Below are 19,434 nucleotides of genomic sequence, written 5' to 3' on the forward strand. Positions count from 1 at the left end.
AGCCTTAAGAGGTCCTCAGGCTGCTGATGTCTGGACTCTGGAAAAGAACCAGGACACATTTTTTTTTGTTATACCTTCTTTACAGCCATATTGGTCAGTTCTGAGGACAGGATACTTAGCTAGATGAAATTTCACAGTACCCGTGCAAACTTTCTTACGCTCTTCTTTTTCCTCTTCCAGGGTGTGCATTTGTGAAATACTCTTCACATGCAGAGGCCCAAGCTGCCATCAATGCCTTGCATGGCAGCCAGACAATGCCGGTGAGTAGCTCTGTGACACAGGCAAGTGGGAATTGGGCCAGCCCTGGCCGCCCTGTGGCCCGATTGAGGAGGAGAAATTATTTATCTATACTCTGCAACTCATCATCCAGGAAGGCCCAGGGCCTTGGGTGTGCTGAACTCATCAAAGGCTGGATGGCAGTGTCATTCCTCACAGACACAGGACCCCAGTGGGTGCTGTGTTCTGTCACCAGCAGTTTTGATGGCCTGAAAAAAAGACATATGGTTCACACATGCCAAAAAAGTTTGGGTCAGACTTGCCATTTTCAGAGGGATGAATCAGGTAAAAACTGGTGTCTAAGGGTTTTTTTCATTTTCCCTCCTCTGAGAGTCCCTGTCTCTAGGCAAAGGATAAAGAACTTTTTGCCAGCTCCTAGCAGAGAGAAGCATGTTCACATCATGGCAGTAGGGGCTAGAGACAAATCACAGCAGTGATGGGTGCCTGTCTCTGTTACCACAGAAGTACCAACCTGGCAGAAATCTGGTCCCCTACACCTGCCCCTTGAAAGATGTCAGACCTTGGTGCCAGACCAATCACTGGATCTTCCAGGAAATATCTGAGGGATCAGTCCACTTGCACAAATTTCTAGTCATATGGGGTTTCAAGGCTGATTGTTCAATTAAATAGAAATGGGGTTGTATTTCTATGCAAATAGGTATTTGTGCACCACCATCAGACAGAGAAGGATATAAGGCATTCCACTGTCAGTAAGAGAAGAAAATCCGGTACAAGTTGTTTTGGTTTATTATAATAGTGTATTATTTTTATTACTAATTATTCACAGTGTAAATCATGGAAGGCTAAGAAGCATGTTGACAACTTGGAAAGGATACAAGAAAGCTCAATTAAAAATATTTGAGAGTGTAAAATCTCCCTTTCAGTAAGAGACTCTAATGTAAATTCATGAATTTATCCAAATAAGTTTAAAGTGGGCCCGACAGATTTTCTCTAGATCTTTGCAGGGATGGAAAAGGAAAATTCTTTACAAGGAAAAAGGTTTCTAAAACTAGCAAACTATCAAGATCTCATTTTTTGGAACCCCATCTTAGACAAATCAGTTTAAAAATGGTACATGTTTACCAGTGATGGTACCAAAAAAAGTCTCCTCAAACATGGGGTCTCCATTTTTTGAAGTACTTAAATACTTTTAAGAGTCTCTTCCTAAAAGGCTTCTCCTAAAAAAAAAACTGATGTTGGGCTTGATGCTGACATCCCATGCTGACACATTATGGCCATCTTTCTTGAGACGGGTTAAAGAGGTACTTTTAGTGACTTTCTTTCAAACTTTGACCCAAAGTGATAGAGTCTATATGCTGACATCCAGAATGTTCAGTTCAGTAGGGTGTGGTACAGCAAAAAGGTTTAGTAAAAAGTCAGTCCTCATCCCAAAACCCTGCAAATTCCTGTGATAAAGGCAAGCAGAAGACACGAAAAACCAGACAAGACCCAAGGAGAGTTAAAGATTTTGTCTAGATGTAGTACACCCAAAATATTATTATTCCTCCCCAGGCCTTTCCCTTCCTACTTTCAGAACACTTTGGATTAGTAAAACATACTCATGTCACAGCCATCTGGAAACAACTTCTGATTCCATCCTGGTGGTATCACCTGAGCTTAGGATATACAAAACACCTGAGAATTTGGCCACTTCATGGATCAATGTTATGGGACCATTCGTCCTCTTGACTTATCTGACTCAAACACCTGTTATAGAAACATTCTTTAATAACCACAGCTGGGCATCTGAAAAAGCAATATAATTTATCCTTTACTAGATGGCCCTCCCAGACTCAGAATCAAGTTTCCACAGCTTCACAAGTTTCCATGGATTGGCTGAACCTCACAGGACATACTCATAGGTCACAGAGAAAGCAAGGAGGAAATTAATTTCATTGTAAGCCAAGTTACATGGCATTTCCTTGTGTCTCCCATGAGCTACAAGCAGCCACAACGATGCCACCATATTTTTGCAGACCTGTGAGGACCTGCAGAGTGACCAACACTCAATGAAGACGTGGAGCACGACAGGTTTTCCCCCACGGTGGCTCAAAATTTCTAAGGCTCTTTGAAGGAGATAGGCCAAATCCTGCCAGGACCTCAGTGCCCATTCTTGTTTTCATGGTACTTCGGGGCCTGCAGCATCGCTCAGGACTCGCTTGGATGTTCACAGGGAAATGCAGCCACCTCGTGGTGAGATGCAGACGCAGCCCATCGTGCTTGGGAAGGAGGGGGGCATTTCTGCCATCTTCCTTCAGCCCCCTTCCATTCCTCTCTCCACCAGGACTGGCCTCATTTGCCCAGCTGCCATGCCAACTCAACGTTGTTCCTGTGGCTCAGCCAATTTCAGCATCTCCTGGTTTGTCCTCGTGTACCACCAGCAGGGCGTCCATCATCATTCCTGTCAGGTCTCGGGCCGTTCGTTCCTGCAGCAGACTCCTGTTTCTCCACAGCTGTCAGGATTATTGCTCTACTGTGACTTCCTGTTCACACAACATATGTTACCTAATAGTTTCAAAAGGCAACTTTCTTTTATGAAAGTTCCTTTCTCTTTTTTTTTTTTTTTTTTTTTTTTAATTAACCTTACCTTGGACAAGTGCCTGACCACCAGCCATTACAAACCCATTTCTCTATGCAAGGCACTTGTTTCTCCTAAGGGTCCACCAAGTCTAAATCTTTCCAATTTTTACACAATCAATTTCCTTTAGAAATAAGCTACACAAAATCCCCTACTTTTGAGCAGGCACAAAGTTCCTTTTATACCTACCTGTCAAGAGAGCTTCCTTTTTGTCTTTTTAGATCATATTTTCTATTAGCTCATCAACTTTATGAGACTGTTTTACTGGATTTCTGTATCATCCTTTATAAGAGATCATAATCTTCATGTACTTTTGCTGGTATTTATAATGTATTTACAGCAATTATATGTCCTGTACTTTTAGTTTTGATTACTCCATCCCTCCTATCTATGTTTCCCATCCATATGGGGACATAAACAGGTCCCTTCCTATCATTTTCTTCTCTTCCTATTCCAAGTCTTGTCCCTAACAGCCTTTTCCACCAACACAAATTCAGCTGCTATTGCTGTAGTGACAGCTTGCAGAACTAATTTCTCTGCTTCAGGACTGACTCCTGTCCAACCCAAAATCTTGGTCTGTCTTTCCATCTCCTGGTGGATGTTTAGCTGTCAGAACAAGCTCAATATGTATAAAACTGAGCTCTTGAACTTTTCCACCCAAAACCTGTCTTTTCTATCATCCACCTTCATTCTCAATCACTGTGGACAATATTATCATTCTACCTGTCAGTCATGCTCTTCCTAGGCATCATCCTCAGCTTGGTTTTCTCCTTCTCCCCGTGTCTTCGTATCTGGACAACAGCCAAATTGCAGAAAAGTCATTCTGCAGAACACATCTTACTAATCTAAGAAGTGGCCTCGTCCATCCACCCACACAGAACAAACTCTTCCCAAAACTTCATTGAACTATCACAGACTGGTTTGGATTTGGAAAAGGAACCTTAAAGATCATCTACAGGTCCATTAGCAGAAGTAGAGACACTTGCAACTGCACCAGGCTGGCCAAGGCCTTTCCCAAGCAGCCCTTGGTCACTGCCAGGGATGGAGCACCTGCAGCTTCTCTGGGCAGCAGGCTCCACTGCCTCACCACTGCCTCACCACCCTCACAGTAACAATTCTTTCCCTAACAGCTGACCTAAGCCTGCCCTCTTTCAGCCTGAAGCTATTGCCCTCCCTCCTGTCACTCCAGACCCTTGTCAAAAGCCCCTCTTCAGCTCTCTTGCAGCCCTTTAGGCACAGGAAGATGCTATAAAGTCTCCCTGGAGCTTTCTCACCTCCACCCCGAACAACACCAGCTCTCTCAGCCTGTCTTGGTGCTCCAGTCCTCTGAGCAGCTTTGTGGTCTCCTCTGGACTCGATCCAACAGGTCCTTCTTATGTTTGGGCCCCCAGAGCAGCATGCAGCACTGCAGGAGGGATCTCAAGAGACTGGAGTAGAAGGCAGAATCATACACATTTAAGTCCCAGCAATTATCCTACCCAGAAGCTACACAGGGTTAAAAAATAGAGTAGCTTTGCACCCATTTCACCATCTTGCCCACTGTGGCAACTCAGAATTCCTTTGGTTATAAATTGATTCCTGGAAGGGGTAGAACGGTGCTGTTACTGTATACATTTCCTGCACAGGGGTGAGAAGAAGTGAGGAGTGTGATGTGCTTGGTTTATCTTTAACAGTCAGAAAGTTTGTGACCCGTACTAAATATCTTCTAAGATTCCTGCAGAAAGGAGAGAGAGACATTTCCAGAGATTTGTGCATTCTTCACCTTTTCTGTGCTAGGATGGGCAATATCACCTTCTGGGCATGCCTGTCCCATTATAATGGATAACTCAATAACACGCTTAGACTGAATACCTGAGGTGGGACTCATCTAACCTAATTTAAGACATCCAAAAGGTAAGAAACTCATGTCTAAGGTAGTCATCTAAGTTTGTCATCTAAGTTTCTTTTATAATCAATAGAGGGAAACAGATACCTCTGGAGAAATTTTATTTTACAGAAATAGATTTTGAAATCTGTCAAACTAATAGGCAAGCCCAAATAGAAGTGTGCTTTTTAGCTAATTTTAGGCATCAATTTACTATGGTACTCAAGCTCCAAAATAGTGGTTCTTCATCCAAAGTGCAACGTAGAATGAAAAAAGGACCAGAATGCAAAAAAGGACCAGCTTAAAAACTAAAGATAAAGCCAGTGCAGCTTAAAGTGAACACTTCACATTCAATACAGGGAGACCTGAAATCTGTCCTGGTTGTTTGTTGCCCAGATAAAGCAATTTGGGATTCAGAAACCAGGCATCCAGCAGCACAGTCCCCTGACTCCTGTTCCATTAGAGAGCTGAGAACTTGCTTAACACACTAATTGTCAGCACTATCTTCAGTCCATATCTTTCTTTAATTAATGGTGTTTAAGGCCATCAAGGCCTCAAGCTTCTCGTGGCTTCTCCTACCATACAGACCAAATCCTCTCTCTGTTTTACTACAGAAGCCTGCAGCAGCTTGGTCAAAGCACAGCATTTCTTCTACATCCAGGCAATAGCATTCCAAGTCTATCTACGGCTGGCTGAACATTTTCCATGAAAATTACTTTTCAGATGGAATCCTTGGTTTTGTGAAAAGGGAAAATGTGAGACTTGGATACAAGCACTGAACAGACGTCTGCCTCTCAGAGAAAGATCCAGTTTAGCTGAACTTTGAAAAAACAGTAGTGTTGCAATGCACAACTTCGTTAACTTGGAGGCTTTCATTTAAATATTTTTCTATGCAGCTCTTATCAACACAAATGGCAAAACCAAATTCAAATCTCTGTCCAGCAACCACCAATATCAAATTATGCAATTATTGCTCAGTGTTTTTAGATGACATATAGATTAGATCTCTTGGTACTTTTGTAAAGTACTTGTTGTACTTTTTACCTTTTATTAAGCAAGAAAATATGAATGCCATAATACCTTGAATGAAGTTGATTTTGAGTGTCTGTCCATCATGTTCTTTGGAAGTCTACCCACAGTAGAAAAATTCCCAGCCAAACATGGGTAGCAGCCAGGTGAAAAAATTGTCTTCTTTCCTTAGGCAATGTATTGTCCACCCCTTCATACCATAAGAGATTTTTTTCCATTATTTAAGCTAAAGGAATTTGTCACCTCTTTGGCTTATCAGGTAAGAGTGACTTAAATATGAGAGTATCAAAAACTGTCCCAAGGATCATAGGATCGCAGAATTATTTGTGTAGGAAGGGACCCTGGAGATCATGCAGTTCCAGCACCCTGGCACGGGCAGGGATGCCAGGCACTAAACCAGAGCTTGCAAGTGGCTTTGTCCTGTGCAGTGGCCTCTTTCAAGCTAATGGCAAATGGGGCCCTGGTTCTCATCTTCCTGGCTTTGGATGCTCAGGCACCCCACCAAGGAAACCACCCCCAGCTGACACTAATGATTGCTGCTGTTATTGCTGAGCATTCCCGTGGTGCAGCTATGACTTAGCAGAGCTCTGTGAGGCTGCCTTCAGACACAGCCCCACTGTGGAAACCGGCTGAACAGCTGTGCTCACCCCCCACTAACACAGGAATATTTCGGTGAAGTCGGGCTGGAGGGAAAGCGGTGCAGAGTCTGCAGAAGCAGCTCTGAGCAGGTGGAGAAAAGGAGGAAAATGGGCCTTTGTGGGCACGACGAAGCTGCAGCCCGGGTGCTGCGCTCACAAGTGGTGGGGAAGCAGATTTTGCAGGAGCAGGCTGCACCAAAGCACTGAGTCGGCAAGATCTCCCTGGGAGGAGCAGCCTGGTGGCTCCGGTGAGTGGGGGGCCACAATGCCGTAGACCAGCTGAGGTATTTTTAACAATTATTTTGATATAAACAGCTCTGAACTTGAGGAGCTCCATGTAAATGGGAAGCAGTGGGGCTTGTAATTAGATTTGTGTACACTTTCATAAATTGCTGGAAAACATCAAAGCCGTGATAGAAGGCTGTGGTGCACTTTATTTCCTTCTTCTGTTCTTCTGTTAATTGAATGGTTGATGTGTGGATAGGAAGCGTTGGCTTCGCAGAGTACTATTTACAGACCCGCTGACAGCTGCACTGTGAAAATTAACAGGAACAGAGCAGCCTCTGTCACAGCTCTTCCCATGAGGGACTTGCTTCAAATTAGATCATTTCTTTCATAGGAGAAACTTTCCTCATCGCTCCTCCCTTCTTCGCAAATACGCACTCACATCCAGCTGCACACTCCCTTCTCCCCTCGGGCTCATGGCAGCCTTTAGAGCTCAGAAGGGTTTGTCACTTCCACAGACTTGGGGTAGTTAGGCTGCTGTTTAAAAGCTGAAGTGCATTCCGTTTCCAGCAAGACATATTCTTCGGGAAGTCCTCTAAATCTGTGAGCCAGGTGCATGGAGCCACATCTTCGTGTTTGCAGGTCTCTCATTAACTAGAATATTCTTTTCATCCTCCCAGAAACTCTGGTAGGCATCATCTTGGACTACTGCAGTTGGAAATGTGGTTACTGTTGTTCCTAGAGAAAACTGCTGTGTGCTAAACACCATAAACACCTCTGACAGGACAGCTCCTACACTCAGCAGTTTGCCAACTAAAGGCCAGGGTTAACCTGGCTGGACGAATTACTTTGAAGTGTCAGTCAAAGCATAAAACTTCAAGGTCATCTACACTTTTGTTACAGTTGATGGAGAGGGTCTGGGACCTGAGAGAGACTGTCTTGAGTAGCTGAGGGTTTAGAATTGATGCCCAAAATGCCTGCAATTACAGAATCTGAATGTCTCCTAACAGACAAGACACAACAGAGAAGTAAAAGAAAAAATAATACAGTGTATGGGAGTAAACAAGTCTTTTACATAATTGACCTGTATGCTTAGCCTGTTCTTAACCAAGTGACAGCAGTTCTTGTTCCTGGTTCCAGTAGAGAAGTAAAAACCAGCAAACACCCGAGAATCTAAATCTTAATATTTATTGATATCTGAGAAATACAGAATTAAGACTATCAAAGTTGAAGCCTCCAGTTCACCCTCTCACTTACTGAAAATGTCTTGAAAACATCCCAGTAACATAAACAGAACCATAGACAAACCCATAGTACACACAGATAACAACTAAACAGACCACAATTCAGAATATTTATTAACCAACAAACTTTACTTTCATTGAGATTCCAGCATGGGATCAAGTTCTCAGTTAGTAAAAGCCACATTGTGCAAGTCAGTAGAGAAAGAGTCACTGAGCCTCTCAGGGTAAATAGAATCGCAGTATCACAGAATCATCAAAGGTGGAAGAGATCTTTCAGTCCGACTATCAACCCAGCACCACCTTTCTAACTCCTAAACTACATCACCCAGATCCAGATGCCTCTTAAAACACCTCCAGGGATGGTGACTCCACCAGGGCGGCATATTCCAAAGCCTGACAACACTAACAGTGATTATTTTCTAAAATCTAGTTGGGCTGTCTCCTGTCTCAGCTAAAGGCCATTTCCTCTGACCTTCCACTGCAGCCACAGTAGGAAAGACCAGTGCCCACCTCTCTAAAACTTCCTTTTAGGTAGACATAGAGAGTCATAAGTTCTCCCCTTGAGCCTCCTCTTCTTGAAACTAAAATAGGAAATGGAAAATCCATTAGACTTTCCTTTTACATGATCACAGAAACATAAAGAGGAAATTCTCAGAGGTAATCCAGGCTGAAAGTTGATGCAGCTCCAGCACCTAAGTGTCCTTCATGACTCATACCTGAGTTTGGCTGAAAGTTAATTGCCCAAAGTGAAAAAGCCTAGCGCAGAGTGGGGTACCATCGCTGCCAGTCCACCTGCCCAAATTAGTGCAGAAGGCTGAGGCTTGGTTTTAAAACCTTGATATTAGAAAAACTGATGGGTGAAAATTGAGATGTCGACTCTGACCCTGTTTTTCTCTTTTCTGTTGATCTTGAACTCTCTAAAGAACACACATTCCTTGCAGTGTCCTTGTGAAACACAGAGGCTGTCTTGTTTAACTCAGGGCAAAGCACAGCACGTCCATTCCTGGTATTAAAAAATAGTAATAACTTAGAAACCCATTAATAAGTCACCAGCAGCAGGCCTGGCCCTCTTTCCAGCAATGAATGATTTTTTGAATATGCTACCTAAACACCATTTATAAAGGTGTGTGTTGTCCTTTAGGATGAAAAAAGCAGAGGACATGTAATACCTACATGTGAGTTTGCAGCCATTTCTACCACCAAAGTCCAGTGACTCTTGATAGCTCACTTTGCTTTCCATGGAGCAGTGGGCTCTGGATGGAGGGGGAAAAAAACTCACAGACCCCATCCCAGCACCTCCATCAAGACTGCTGGTTCTACAAGCTTTGGGACAGCAGGTTCCCAGTGTTGCCATAATTTCCCTTAATTCTTCCTACAAAAAGTAAAAGTGTAGGACTGTGTTCCCTGGCTCTCACATAGTTTCATAAATTAACGAATTAATCATGTTTCTGGGTCTCAGAGCAGAGATCCAGGCAGCCTGACTGCCTGACACAGGGTGTGAATCATGCTGGCACCAAAGATGGCCTTCCCTGGTCTGGTCACATCTCCAAAACTACACAGTCATCCAGCAGGACACTGAAGTGACTAGTGGGACACGAGAGAGATCACTGGACATCTTTCCTGGGCTTCTCTGCTCCCTCTGACCCATAGCATTCACCATCCCCAAACAGGGCACAAGCAATAGCTGCTTGTGAGCCACACTACCTCCTTCTGGGGAAAAAAAAAAAATTATTGGCACCCACTCATCCCTCCACAGGTCCAAGGGGAGAAGCTTGGATTAAATCAGCAGCTGTAGGTGTGGCCATGGGGAAGCAGGAACAGGACCCTGCCACTCCTGGGAATTGCCCAGGTCCTGGGATAACAGCAGCCCCTGCAATTCTTGCTCCACTCAACTCTTGCTCCACTCAACTCTTGCCTAATCTGTGTGAGATTAGCACTTGAGGGGCTAAAATAATTCACAGGCAATGACCTTCCTGGGATATCAGAGTCATTGACAAGCCTCCAGCCTGGGAGAAATGAAACAGTTCCTGTCTGCCAAAGGAGTTCCCAGCCTACTGGAGGTAGCTCCACTGGGCATCACCACCTTCCTCTAATAAGGATTAAAGATGTCAGCATTGTCTTTACCTCTTCTGCTTGCTTTGGGGGCATTTCTTTCTTCCTCCTTTTCTCTTCCTGTATCTTTTGATCTAAGCCTCATTTATATCAGTGGGAGCTTCCTACACAGTTAAGTAGGCTCTGGATCAGCATTAAATCACTCTGGATGCTTCTCATTTTTTCCCTTAAACTCACTCCTTCCCAGCCTTGCTCAGGAGTGTGCTCAGTACTGATAGCATGTATTCTTGTGAGGAAAACAGAAAGATCTTAGTAAATGATAGAATGCTATCCCTGTGCAAAACATAGCATTAGTGATGCAGTAGCTATTATCCAAATTTTGCAAAGTTCAAATTTAATTTTTACAGGACAAAGATGTCCTCAAAGAATCAAAACAATGACTTTCAAATAAGATTCTCAGTTGAAGCTCACAAAGTCATGAATGTGAAGCATCCTACCAGACACCAATGTTTTTGCCTCGTATGTCCACTGGCAAGTGAAATCACCTAGAAGAGCATGTTTGACTCCCCATTCCAAAGGTCTGTCTGGTTGGTGCTCACAGTGGTTGTGAAGGTGTGTGTTTCAGTCTTAGTGAAGTGAAATGCAGCAAGGGCAGATCCATCAACATAAACCAACTTCTTATTTCACCAAAGCCCAGGAGAGCTACACTGAATTTACACCATTTCATTGCTGCAGTTGACCATCTGTTTCTCTGTATTAAAGCATGGGTGACACCTCCCTGAAAGCAGAATATTTTCTCAATTAACTGTGGAATCATAGGAAAGTTTGGGTTAGGAGTAAGCTTTAAAGCACATCTGGTCCAGCCCATGGCTGGACTGTGCTTGGAGATCTTCAGTTTAAACATGCTTCAAAAATTCAAATCTTTTACTATCTCAGTTGAGCAGCATGGTTTACACCACAGTAGCCTGGAGTCTTGCAGCATGACAGGGATCTGGGAGGCACAGTCATGTGCAGGGGAAATGTTCTTTTTTGTCATATGAACAGCTGAAATGTATCTGCCCAGCTTGCCAGCCCTTCCTCAACTTCACTTTTTTTTCCCCGAGTCATCATAGGCATTTCATGTCCTCATCCTGAGGTGCCAAAGAGGTGTGGAGTTCTTGTGAGCAGAGTCCTGAAGCATCAGGATCTCCATACCTGGCTGAGATTCTACTTTGCTTTGACAATTGTCAATTCACATTATGACCCTGGAATAATTCCACTTCTCTTATTTTCATCCTTGCTTGTTTAACTAAATGGAAAGATCATTTGTAGGTCTCTATACTGCAGCTACCAAATATGTTTTTAATAGTAACCCTAATTTATAAAAAATATTAAGCTCTTTTTATTTTTGGTGTAAGTATATTTTATGGGGAAGTATATTTTTAGTTAATATGGAACTAAACATACCTAATCTTTCAAACCATGTTGCTCTTATTGGAAAGGGGAAATATATAACATTTTCTTTTGGATTCTTAATTTATGTTTTTCTTCAAATAGACAAAAAAATAATATTTACTGCTTTCACAGCCCTAAATATCAGGAAAGAATCTCTAGTCTGTTGGTGTAACAATACCTCCCACTTCATAATGCATTAAGGGGGGTGAATGATTTTGTGAGGACTTTTATCATTCATAGACTGAGCTGAAAAATGTTTGAAAAAAAGTGCTTGAAGAACTCTGCTTTTAAGTTTAGGTTTTTCAGATACCTGGCTTTGATTCGAGAGGCATACTAACACCTGGGTTATATATTGAGTTCTTCCTAATTAGAATTGGGTACAGTGACACCAGGACTCAATGATTCTGTTGCCCTGTGGAAAGCAATAACTTTAGCTCTGAGAGACACCTGGTAAGTAGTGTATGGGCAAATAAAACCTAAATCAAGCTTCCACTCCAAATAAATTAACAGCTCCGGAGACCTGTGAAGGGAAGTACCTGCAGCAACTCTCTCTGCTTAGACATTGCATGAAGAATCTCCTCTACTGAGGGAGCAGCATTATCAAAGGGTCCATCACTACAGTCCTGGATGAATGCCTCCTTTCCCCTCTCCATCTCTGTCACTCTCAAGACTGTCTAAACCAGCTCTCAGGACTGTAAAGTGGAAATAGCTCCCAGTGACTGCTGTCCTACTCATCTTTCAGATGAGACATGAAATTGAAGCCCTGAGTGCAGAGAAATAACATATTTCACAAGATGGGAGGGATGTTAGTCCTGGTCTTTTGGTCACTTTCCAGCCTGGGTAATTACATTTCTGCCTAGCAGAAATTCCCACTGCTCTACAGTTTAATTGGACAGAAGTTTCTTTTTCACTTGCTTAAAATCCCAGGTTGGGGTCAAACCCCACTGTCTAATTCAGTGGCCCTCTTTTCAATAGATCTGCATAGGCATTTCCAAAAAAAATTCCAAATTTGTTTTCAGACTTAGGGGACATCATGCCAAATGGCCTGAGATGACAGAGCCCAAAGCAAATAAATCCTCCTTTGGCTTTTGGGCCTTAATATCAAGGATCCTTGCATGGAAATATTACCCTGATTGTCTTGCTGAAGGTCAGCATCCTCCCAGCTCTGTTTTGTAGTCACAAAGGGAGAGCTAAGGCAAAATTCCCACCACAAGCAAACCCATTTCTGTGGTGACACTTAGGAATACAGTCATTGCCCAAAAGATGAGCGTCCAGCAGCCCTACTCATTTAAGCATCTTTGTGTTCATGGCTGACATTTTGGAAGGCATTTTATAGGATCTGCACATTCAGATCTCTCATACTCAAGAGCTTTAGATTCTGGAACTTTAATATAGCAAATTTTTAAGAAAATATTTTTGGCCTAGAAGTTTTATCTGGCTCCATTTGAGCGAACAAAGATGTAAAGGTCCACGAGACATCCTTGTGTTAAAGGACTTAAATGTATGTTTGTCTCCAGCAGGAGATTCACTAAGCTTAGAGTGAAACACAATTTAATGACTTAAGCAAATTACACCCAGATTCATCAGTTTTGAAGGAAAAAGGTGTCTGACCATCTGTGGAGATTAGTAACCTAAGGAATCAGAGCATATTTATAGGGCTGGCAGGAAAAGGAAATTCAGGCATATATTCTGCAAGGCCAGACCTTCACAGAACATTTCCTAAGAATATTGTTCTAGGGAGAAGCAGTTGGACACCTGAGCTAGTAGACAGGGATGGGAAGCAGAACAGCCCCCCTGTAATCCAAGCAGAAGCAGAAAGAGACCTGCTGAGTCACTTAGGTGCTCAAAGTCTATGAGACCAGATGGGACCCACCCTAAAGTGATGAGGGAAGAGCTCACCAAGCCCCTCTCCATCATTTATCATCATTTCTGGCTCACTGGGGAAATCCCAGATGGCTGGAGGTGCCAGTGTGGCATGCATCTATCAGAAAGGCTGGAAGAAGGGTCTAGAAAAATACAGACCTATCAGCCTGACCTTGGTCCCCAGCAAGGTTATGGAACAGATCAGCTTGGGTGCCATCACATAGCACCCACAAGATAGCCAAGGGGTGAGACCCAGCCAGCATGGGCTTAGGAGGCACAGGCCCTGCCTGACCAAGCTGATCTCCTTTGATGACCAGATAAAGGCTGTGGATGTGTCTGCCTGAACTTCAGCAAAGCCTTTGACACCATCTCCCACAGCATCCTCCAGGAAAAGCTGGCAACCCACAGCCTGGACGGGCGCACTCTTTGCTGGGATAAGAACTGGCTGAGCCCAGAGAGTGGTGGTGAATGGTGCTGCATCCAGCTGGTGGCCAGTCACCAGTGATGTCCTCCAGGGATCAGTGTTGGGCACAGTCCTGTTTTATTGATGATCTGGATGAGGAAGTTGAGTTCACCATCAGCAAATTTACAGGGAACACAAAGTTTTGGGGGAGTGTGGAAGGGCAGGAGTGCTCTGCAGAGGGACCTTGACAGGCTGGATAGATGGGCTGACTCCAGCAATGGATGGGGTCCTGGGTCCTGCACTTGGGCCACAACACCTGCCTGCAGTGCTACAGGCTGGGGACAGAGTGGCTGGACAGTGCCCAGGTAGAAAGGGATGTGGGTGTGCTGGTTGTCAGCTGGCTGGACATGAGCCAGCAGTGTGTCCAGGTGGCCAAGAAGGCTGATGGCACCTGGCCTGTATCAGGAATCGTATGGCCAGCAGGACCAAGGAAGTCATTCTTTCCCTGTACTTGGTACTGGTGAGGTTCCCCTTAAATGCTGTGTCCAGTTCTGGGCCCCCCAGTTGAGGAAGGACGTTGAGATGCTGGAGTGTGTCCAGAAAGGGGCAACAAAGCCAGTGAAGGGTTGCCTAAGTCCTTGAGCAATGTCTGAGGAATCTGGGGTTGTTTAGCCTAAAGAAGAGGAGGCTCAGGGGGAACATCTACATCACTCTCAACAACTCCCTGAAAGGAGGCTGTAGCCAGGTGAGGGTCAGTTTGTTATCCCAGGCAATAGGACAAGAGGACACAGTCTTAAACTGCTCCAGGTGAGGTTTAGGTTGGACATTAGGAGGAATTTCTGCACAGAAAGGGTGATTGGGCATTGGAATGGACTGCCTGGGGAGGTGGTAGAGTCACAGTTCCTGGAGGTGTTTAAGGAAAGACTGGACGTGGCACTCAGTGCCATGGTCTGGTTGACACAGTTGTGTTTGGTCACAGGTTGGACTCAATTATCTCAAAGGTCTTTTCCATCCTAGTTGATTCTGTGATTCTGTGATTTTTCCCTGCTGCTGGGCAGTAATGTTTGGCCTCCTGAAACGCTTTTACTTAATCTGTGTATACACTCCATTTGGAAGACCATATCTAATGGGAAAAAGTTCCAACAACCAGGCAATAGATTTGTTTTCCTTTGCCTTTAAATGAAATATCAATGGATGGATATTTTATTTTTAGCTGAATATGAAATTTCACAAGCGACCTGTCAAGCTCCTGTTTTCAAGAATGACTTTATTTCACACGTCAAGACAGCCTGGGAAATTAGTTTTTCTCACAGAGGACTCTGATTAGGGATTACAAAGTGAGTGTGGCGCAGAGTGATTTTTCCTCCATCTTTTCCCTCGCCCCACCAACCCAGAGAGTGCCTGACTCTGCTGACTAAGGGGAGCAATTCATTACCATGCGTGGGAGGGGGATGGGAAGAAAGATAGCCACATTAAGCAGACTTGCTGGCCCAAGAGAGAATAGGAGAAGCATAATAATACTTAGCCCTTATCATTCTTTTCATCAGTAGATATCAAAGCACTTGAAAAAGGCGGTTGATTTGAGGGGAAAAGAGATAAATTCCAATTGCAAGCAGCCTATTGCAGAGGCACCAGCAGGAAGGCTCACTTTCATGATAGTATCTTCTGACTGAGGGTCTGCAGGGTAGAGAAATGAACAGGTCTTATCCTCTGAAAAATGCAGAAGTACATTTCAAATGTTATTGACTTACCTAGTGTAACTCTCATGGGGTTTGGCAAAATATGAGGTCCGGTCCAAGAAGGAGAGAGAGCAAGGAGATTATGTATTACTAGTAAATGACAGAGCAGACAGGACCTATTGCCTTTGCCAGCAGACAACCGCTGATTTACGCCATGGTTTAACTCCTCATGGAAGCAATAAATAGTCCAGATGAAGGGCTGCGGCATTTTTACCCTGTGGAAAACCTGGCCCATTCTGGGGCATTTCTATTGCTGTCCAGTGGATTAGTAGAAGTCACTGGAGTAGAAAGCAGCCCTGTTCGGCTGTACACGAACAGCAATATTTGGCTCCACTGTTAAAAGTTCCGCACTGGCTGATCCGATACAGTTTACTGCCTGATTTCCTTGGGGCCACATGAAAGAGCTGCACATGAGGAACCACACACTGAAAGCATCAATCCCAAGGTCAGTCTCCATATTCAAGAGCAATGCAGCATCTCTACTGGCTACACATCTTTAACCGCTTACATGCACATCTCATTGCAGAGAACTCTCAGAAAAACTTCTTCTTTTCCTCTTCTTTCTTTGTAGTGTGTGGTCTAGCTTGAATCTATTTGCCAATGGCCTTTCTGCCCTGTGTATATGATAGCAATGTTCAAAGAGGCCTGAAGTCCTGCTGCGACAGGCAACCCAGAAAAACAACTCTCAGGAGGCAAGATGAGATCCCATTGGGTCAAACAGCTGCTGTGCAGTCACTATGACTCACATCAGAAGGGGAGAACACTCCAGGGGCGAGCACTTCATGTGGAAGTTACCCATGTTTTTATGATGCCATCTACAATAACAGCTTGGTTTTCAACAGTGTGAGGCATCAGCAAATGCCTGAGGCAGCTCCCTGGCCCTAAGACTTCCAGGGCAAATAGAGATCGAGAGAAAAGGAGAAGGAAGAAGACACCAACTTATTTACACTTCCCTGTCATGCTAACAGGAGCAGGTCACATCTTCAAAACCCCTTCTGCAGAGATGAATACACCCTCACTCAGTTTCAAAATCCTCCATCCTGCATTGTGCTCATCATGATGCAGGCGCTGCTCTGCAAATCACAACAGCAGCTCTGAACAGCCCAATCTGCTGTGGACCAGTGCCTCCCTCCAATACAGCTGCAAATAGGTTTAAATCATTAGATGCAAGTTACCAAACAGTCTCTTGGATCAGGGTTAATTAAATGAGTGTTGAAATCTAATTAAGAACTGGTCCAGGTGATAATTAGCAGGAAATGTATGCATTAAAATATTCATTTGTCGATGAGCTGCAATTAAGAGTGTGATTTGGGGAAGGATCAATATCTGCATCATGTGATCTGAAGAAAAATTAAAAGTCACCCAGCCTTCAACAGAAATGCAGGGGAATTTTGGCTACATGTTGGGTTTTTTTCCTCTCTTCTCCTCCACTCCCCCTTCTGTTTAGATTTTATAATAACTGCTGAAGATTGCTCTCCATCTTTGAATGGAGCATTCATATCTGCATCCCTTTGTTTTCCTGAAGCACTTCTTTCAAAACCTTGCTCTTCATCACATTGTGTGAGCGGGTTATAGATTTATTAGAGAGAGACTAACAGGTCAAAAAGATTCTTTGCCAATGAAAATCAGTTTCTTCCAGTACAGATTGCTAATCCAAGGGAACATCACTCATTGTGTGGTGTTAGATTGTGGGGGCCTTTTTTTAGCAGGTTAATTCCTTAAGTCTTTATTCATAACTGAGGATATGAAGAGGCTATTGAATATGTATAGCTTAGACTTACATATACATATGTCTATAGCTGTGGTTTACTACACTCCTCCCAATTTGTAGCAGAGCAATTCTGCTTTCACTGAGATTACTTTTTCTGGTTACAGGTACATGGGGGCGTGTGTAGGCCAGTTAACAATATTTTTCTTGTGCAATTCCAGAAAATTCCTCCTCTGCTAGGAAAACAAGGAACTGCAACAGTTCAGTTCCTCTGGCATGGAGCTGGTCTTCTTCTACTGCCAGAGCCAGCAGAACTGAGCTGGTCGTTTCCCCACTGACAATGCTTTGACCAGCAAACACCAGTTTGTCAGAGCAGAAGCTATGGGAGCACAATTATTTCAGCTGCTCACTGCCAGTGTCCTGACAGCTCACCTGCCCATCTCCCCAGGCTGGGTGGCAGCCCAGCTCCCAGGGCACCTGCCTACTGCTCTCAGGGTTGCAGCTACATTTCCCACCCCTACACCTCCTCTGTCCCTGGGGAGGCTGCCCTGCAGGGAAGCAACCAACCCATGAAGTTAGGACTTCCTTGGAGAAAGACCAAAAAATGCCTTCCTAGATAGATCTATTTGTTTTCATCTCTGCCCCTATTAGAAATTTAAGGATTGCAGCTATTGACCCTTCATCTGGTCTTGGTAAGGAGAAGGATTTCTTTCCTTCCCAAAAGAACTACATTTTTCACAGATTTCTGCAGGCAGCTCTGATGATCATCTGTAGTTCTGCACTGGTGTTGACTGCAGACATAATCCTAATATTGCAGATCTTTCCTGGAAATTTGTGAGCTCTTTCATGGTAGCCTCTATTTCCTACTGTTTGTGGAGAGTGAGCTCAGGTGCATCCAGTACTATTTTTGCTTCCTTAATCTGACAGAATCTGCTGAAGAGATGCTGTTTCATGATGACACATACATCCTGCCCAGCATACTGGCTCCTGTCTCCAAGGCTGGGCAGGGATTTCTCACTGGACTTTGGGGTTACAAGACACAGCATTGAAAGGGTGATCCACTTCAGGGGTCTGGAGTGCAGAGACCTCACCCATTCCACCAAAACAAATCAGTGTACATATTCAGGCAGCAAAGCCTCCTACATTTTGCTGCACTGTGTCCAGATCTTTGTCCTCTCAACATTCTGGGCCTGAAGGTTGAAAGAATAAGGCAACAACTTTTGCAGAGAAAATGTAGATTACGTCCTACAAGCTTGAATTTTGAAAACTAGGAGCCAGGCTGCTGGCATTCACCTCCAGGCTCCTTTACTTCCTGGTGCTCTCACCCTCCTGCAAAAGCCAAAATTCACAGCCTGAGAGGTTGCACAGAAAATATCATCCCCTGGTTCCCAGTCTACTAAATCTGTGTTAGATGTATGGATTGATGAGCTGGTGTGCACAGGCTCATTCCCTGTGTGTCTCCTTTTGTCTCCTGTGCTGCAGGGAGCCTCTTCAAGCCTGGTGGTGAAGTTTGCGGACACGGACAAGGAGCGTACGATGAGGCGCATGCAGCAAATGGCAGGACAAATGGGCATGTTCAACCCCATGGCCATCCAGTTTGGAGCTTATGGAGCCTATGCACAGGCAGTAAGTATAGACAGCAGCTGTCTGTGTGTTCGTGGGAGGGGAGAGTGTCACCTGGAAATGCACCAAAACTCGTGGGAGTGGACAAAGAACCTGAGCAGAAGAGGAAGTGGTGGCTTATCTGTTGAACTGGTTACATGATGGGAGTAAGAATTGGCCATGCCATCCAGGGTGGGCTCTGGGAATGTCCCAGGGGTCTCCTAAGTGCCATAGACTGTTCTAGCAGTAGTTTTTGGTCGTGTGTGGACCACATGCAAAACACTTACTATGGGGGCTAAGCCATTGTTGTTGAAAGCACAGCTACACTTTGAGGATTTGGATAAAATAAGCCTGCTCAGTTTATCCCAGCTTTCTGCCTCACTTCACCAGTACCCTGCTGCACCTTGCATCACCATGGGTACCTTTGGAATGACTACAGGGCAAAACAGCAGCTGTTGAGAGAAATGCTTTTAGATTCACAAAGCATGGTAGATAATAATAAAATGTACACACAGACATATGCCCACACACAGTCCTGCTGCCCCAAACAGTATGATTGAAACACACTGGGAAAAAATCCTCTTGTGCTAACTTCAGGTTTCCTGTGGGCATACCAAACCTGAGAAGATGTGACTGTACAGGGTGCTGAGGTCCTGATGATGTTATTAAATGGATGCTTCTGAAATTACTTGTTTTCCTTAGGCTAAAATTAACAAGACAAGACCAGGCTCAGGTAACTTGGTCTCTCTGCCAGATATTTTGGAGGAAGGTGGAAGTGA

At 44.2% G+C, this 19,434-nt stretch overlaps 1 protein-coding gene across 20 annotated transcripts in view; it reads left to right on the forward strand.

Moving 5' to 3' along the window:
• The window catches only part of CELF4 (CUGBP Elav-like family member 4), a gene marked incomplete at both ends in the record, with an annotated part of 671,538 nt that overhangs the window by 596,801 nt on the left and 55,303 nt on the right, over positions 1–19,434 (forward strand). For all 20 annotated transcript variants that reach the window (XM_084225690.1, XM_084225680.1, XM_084225692.1 and 17 more), the window contains 2 exons: positions 181–260; positions 18,536–18,679. In XM_084225690.1, coding sequence (XP_084081816.1) covers positions 181–260; positions 18,536–18,679 — 224 coding nt within the window. The remainder of the gene's footprint in view (positions 1–180; positions 261–18,535; positions 18,680–19,434) is intronic.

This window comes from Fringilla coelebs (genome assembly GCF_963513975.1).
Source record: "Fringilla coelebs genome assembly, chromosome: Z".
Taxonomy (NCBI): Eukaryota; Metazoa; Chordata; class Aves; order Passeriformes; family Fringillidae; genus Fringilla; species Fringilla coelebs.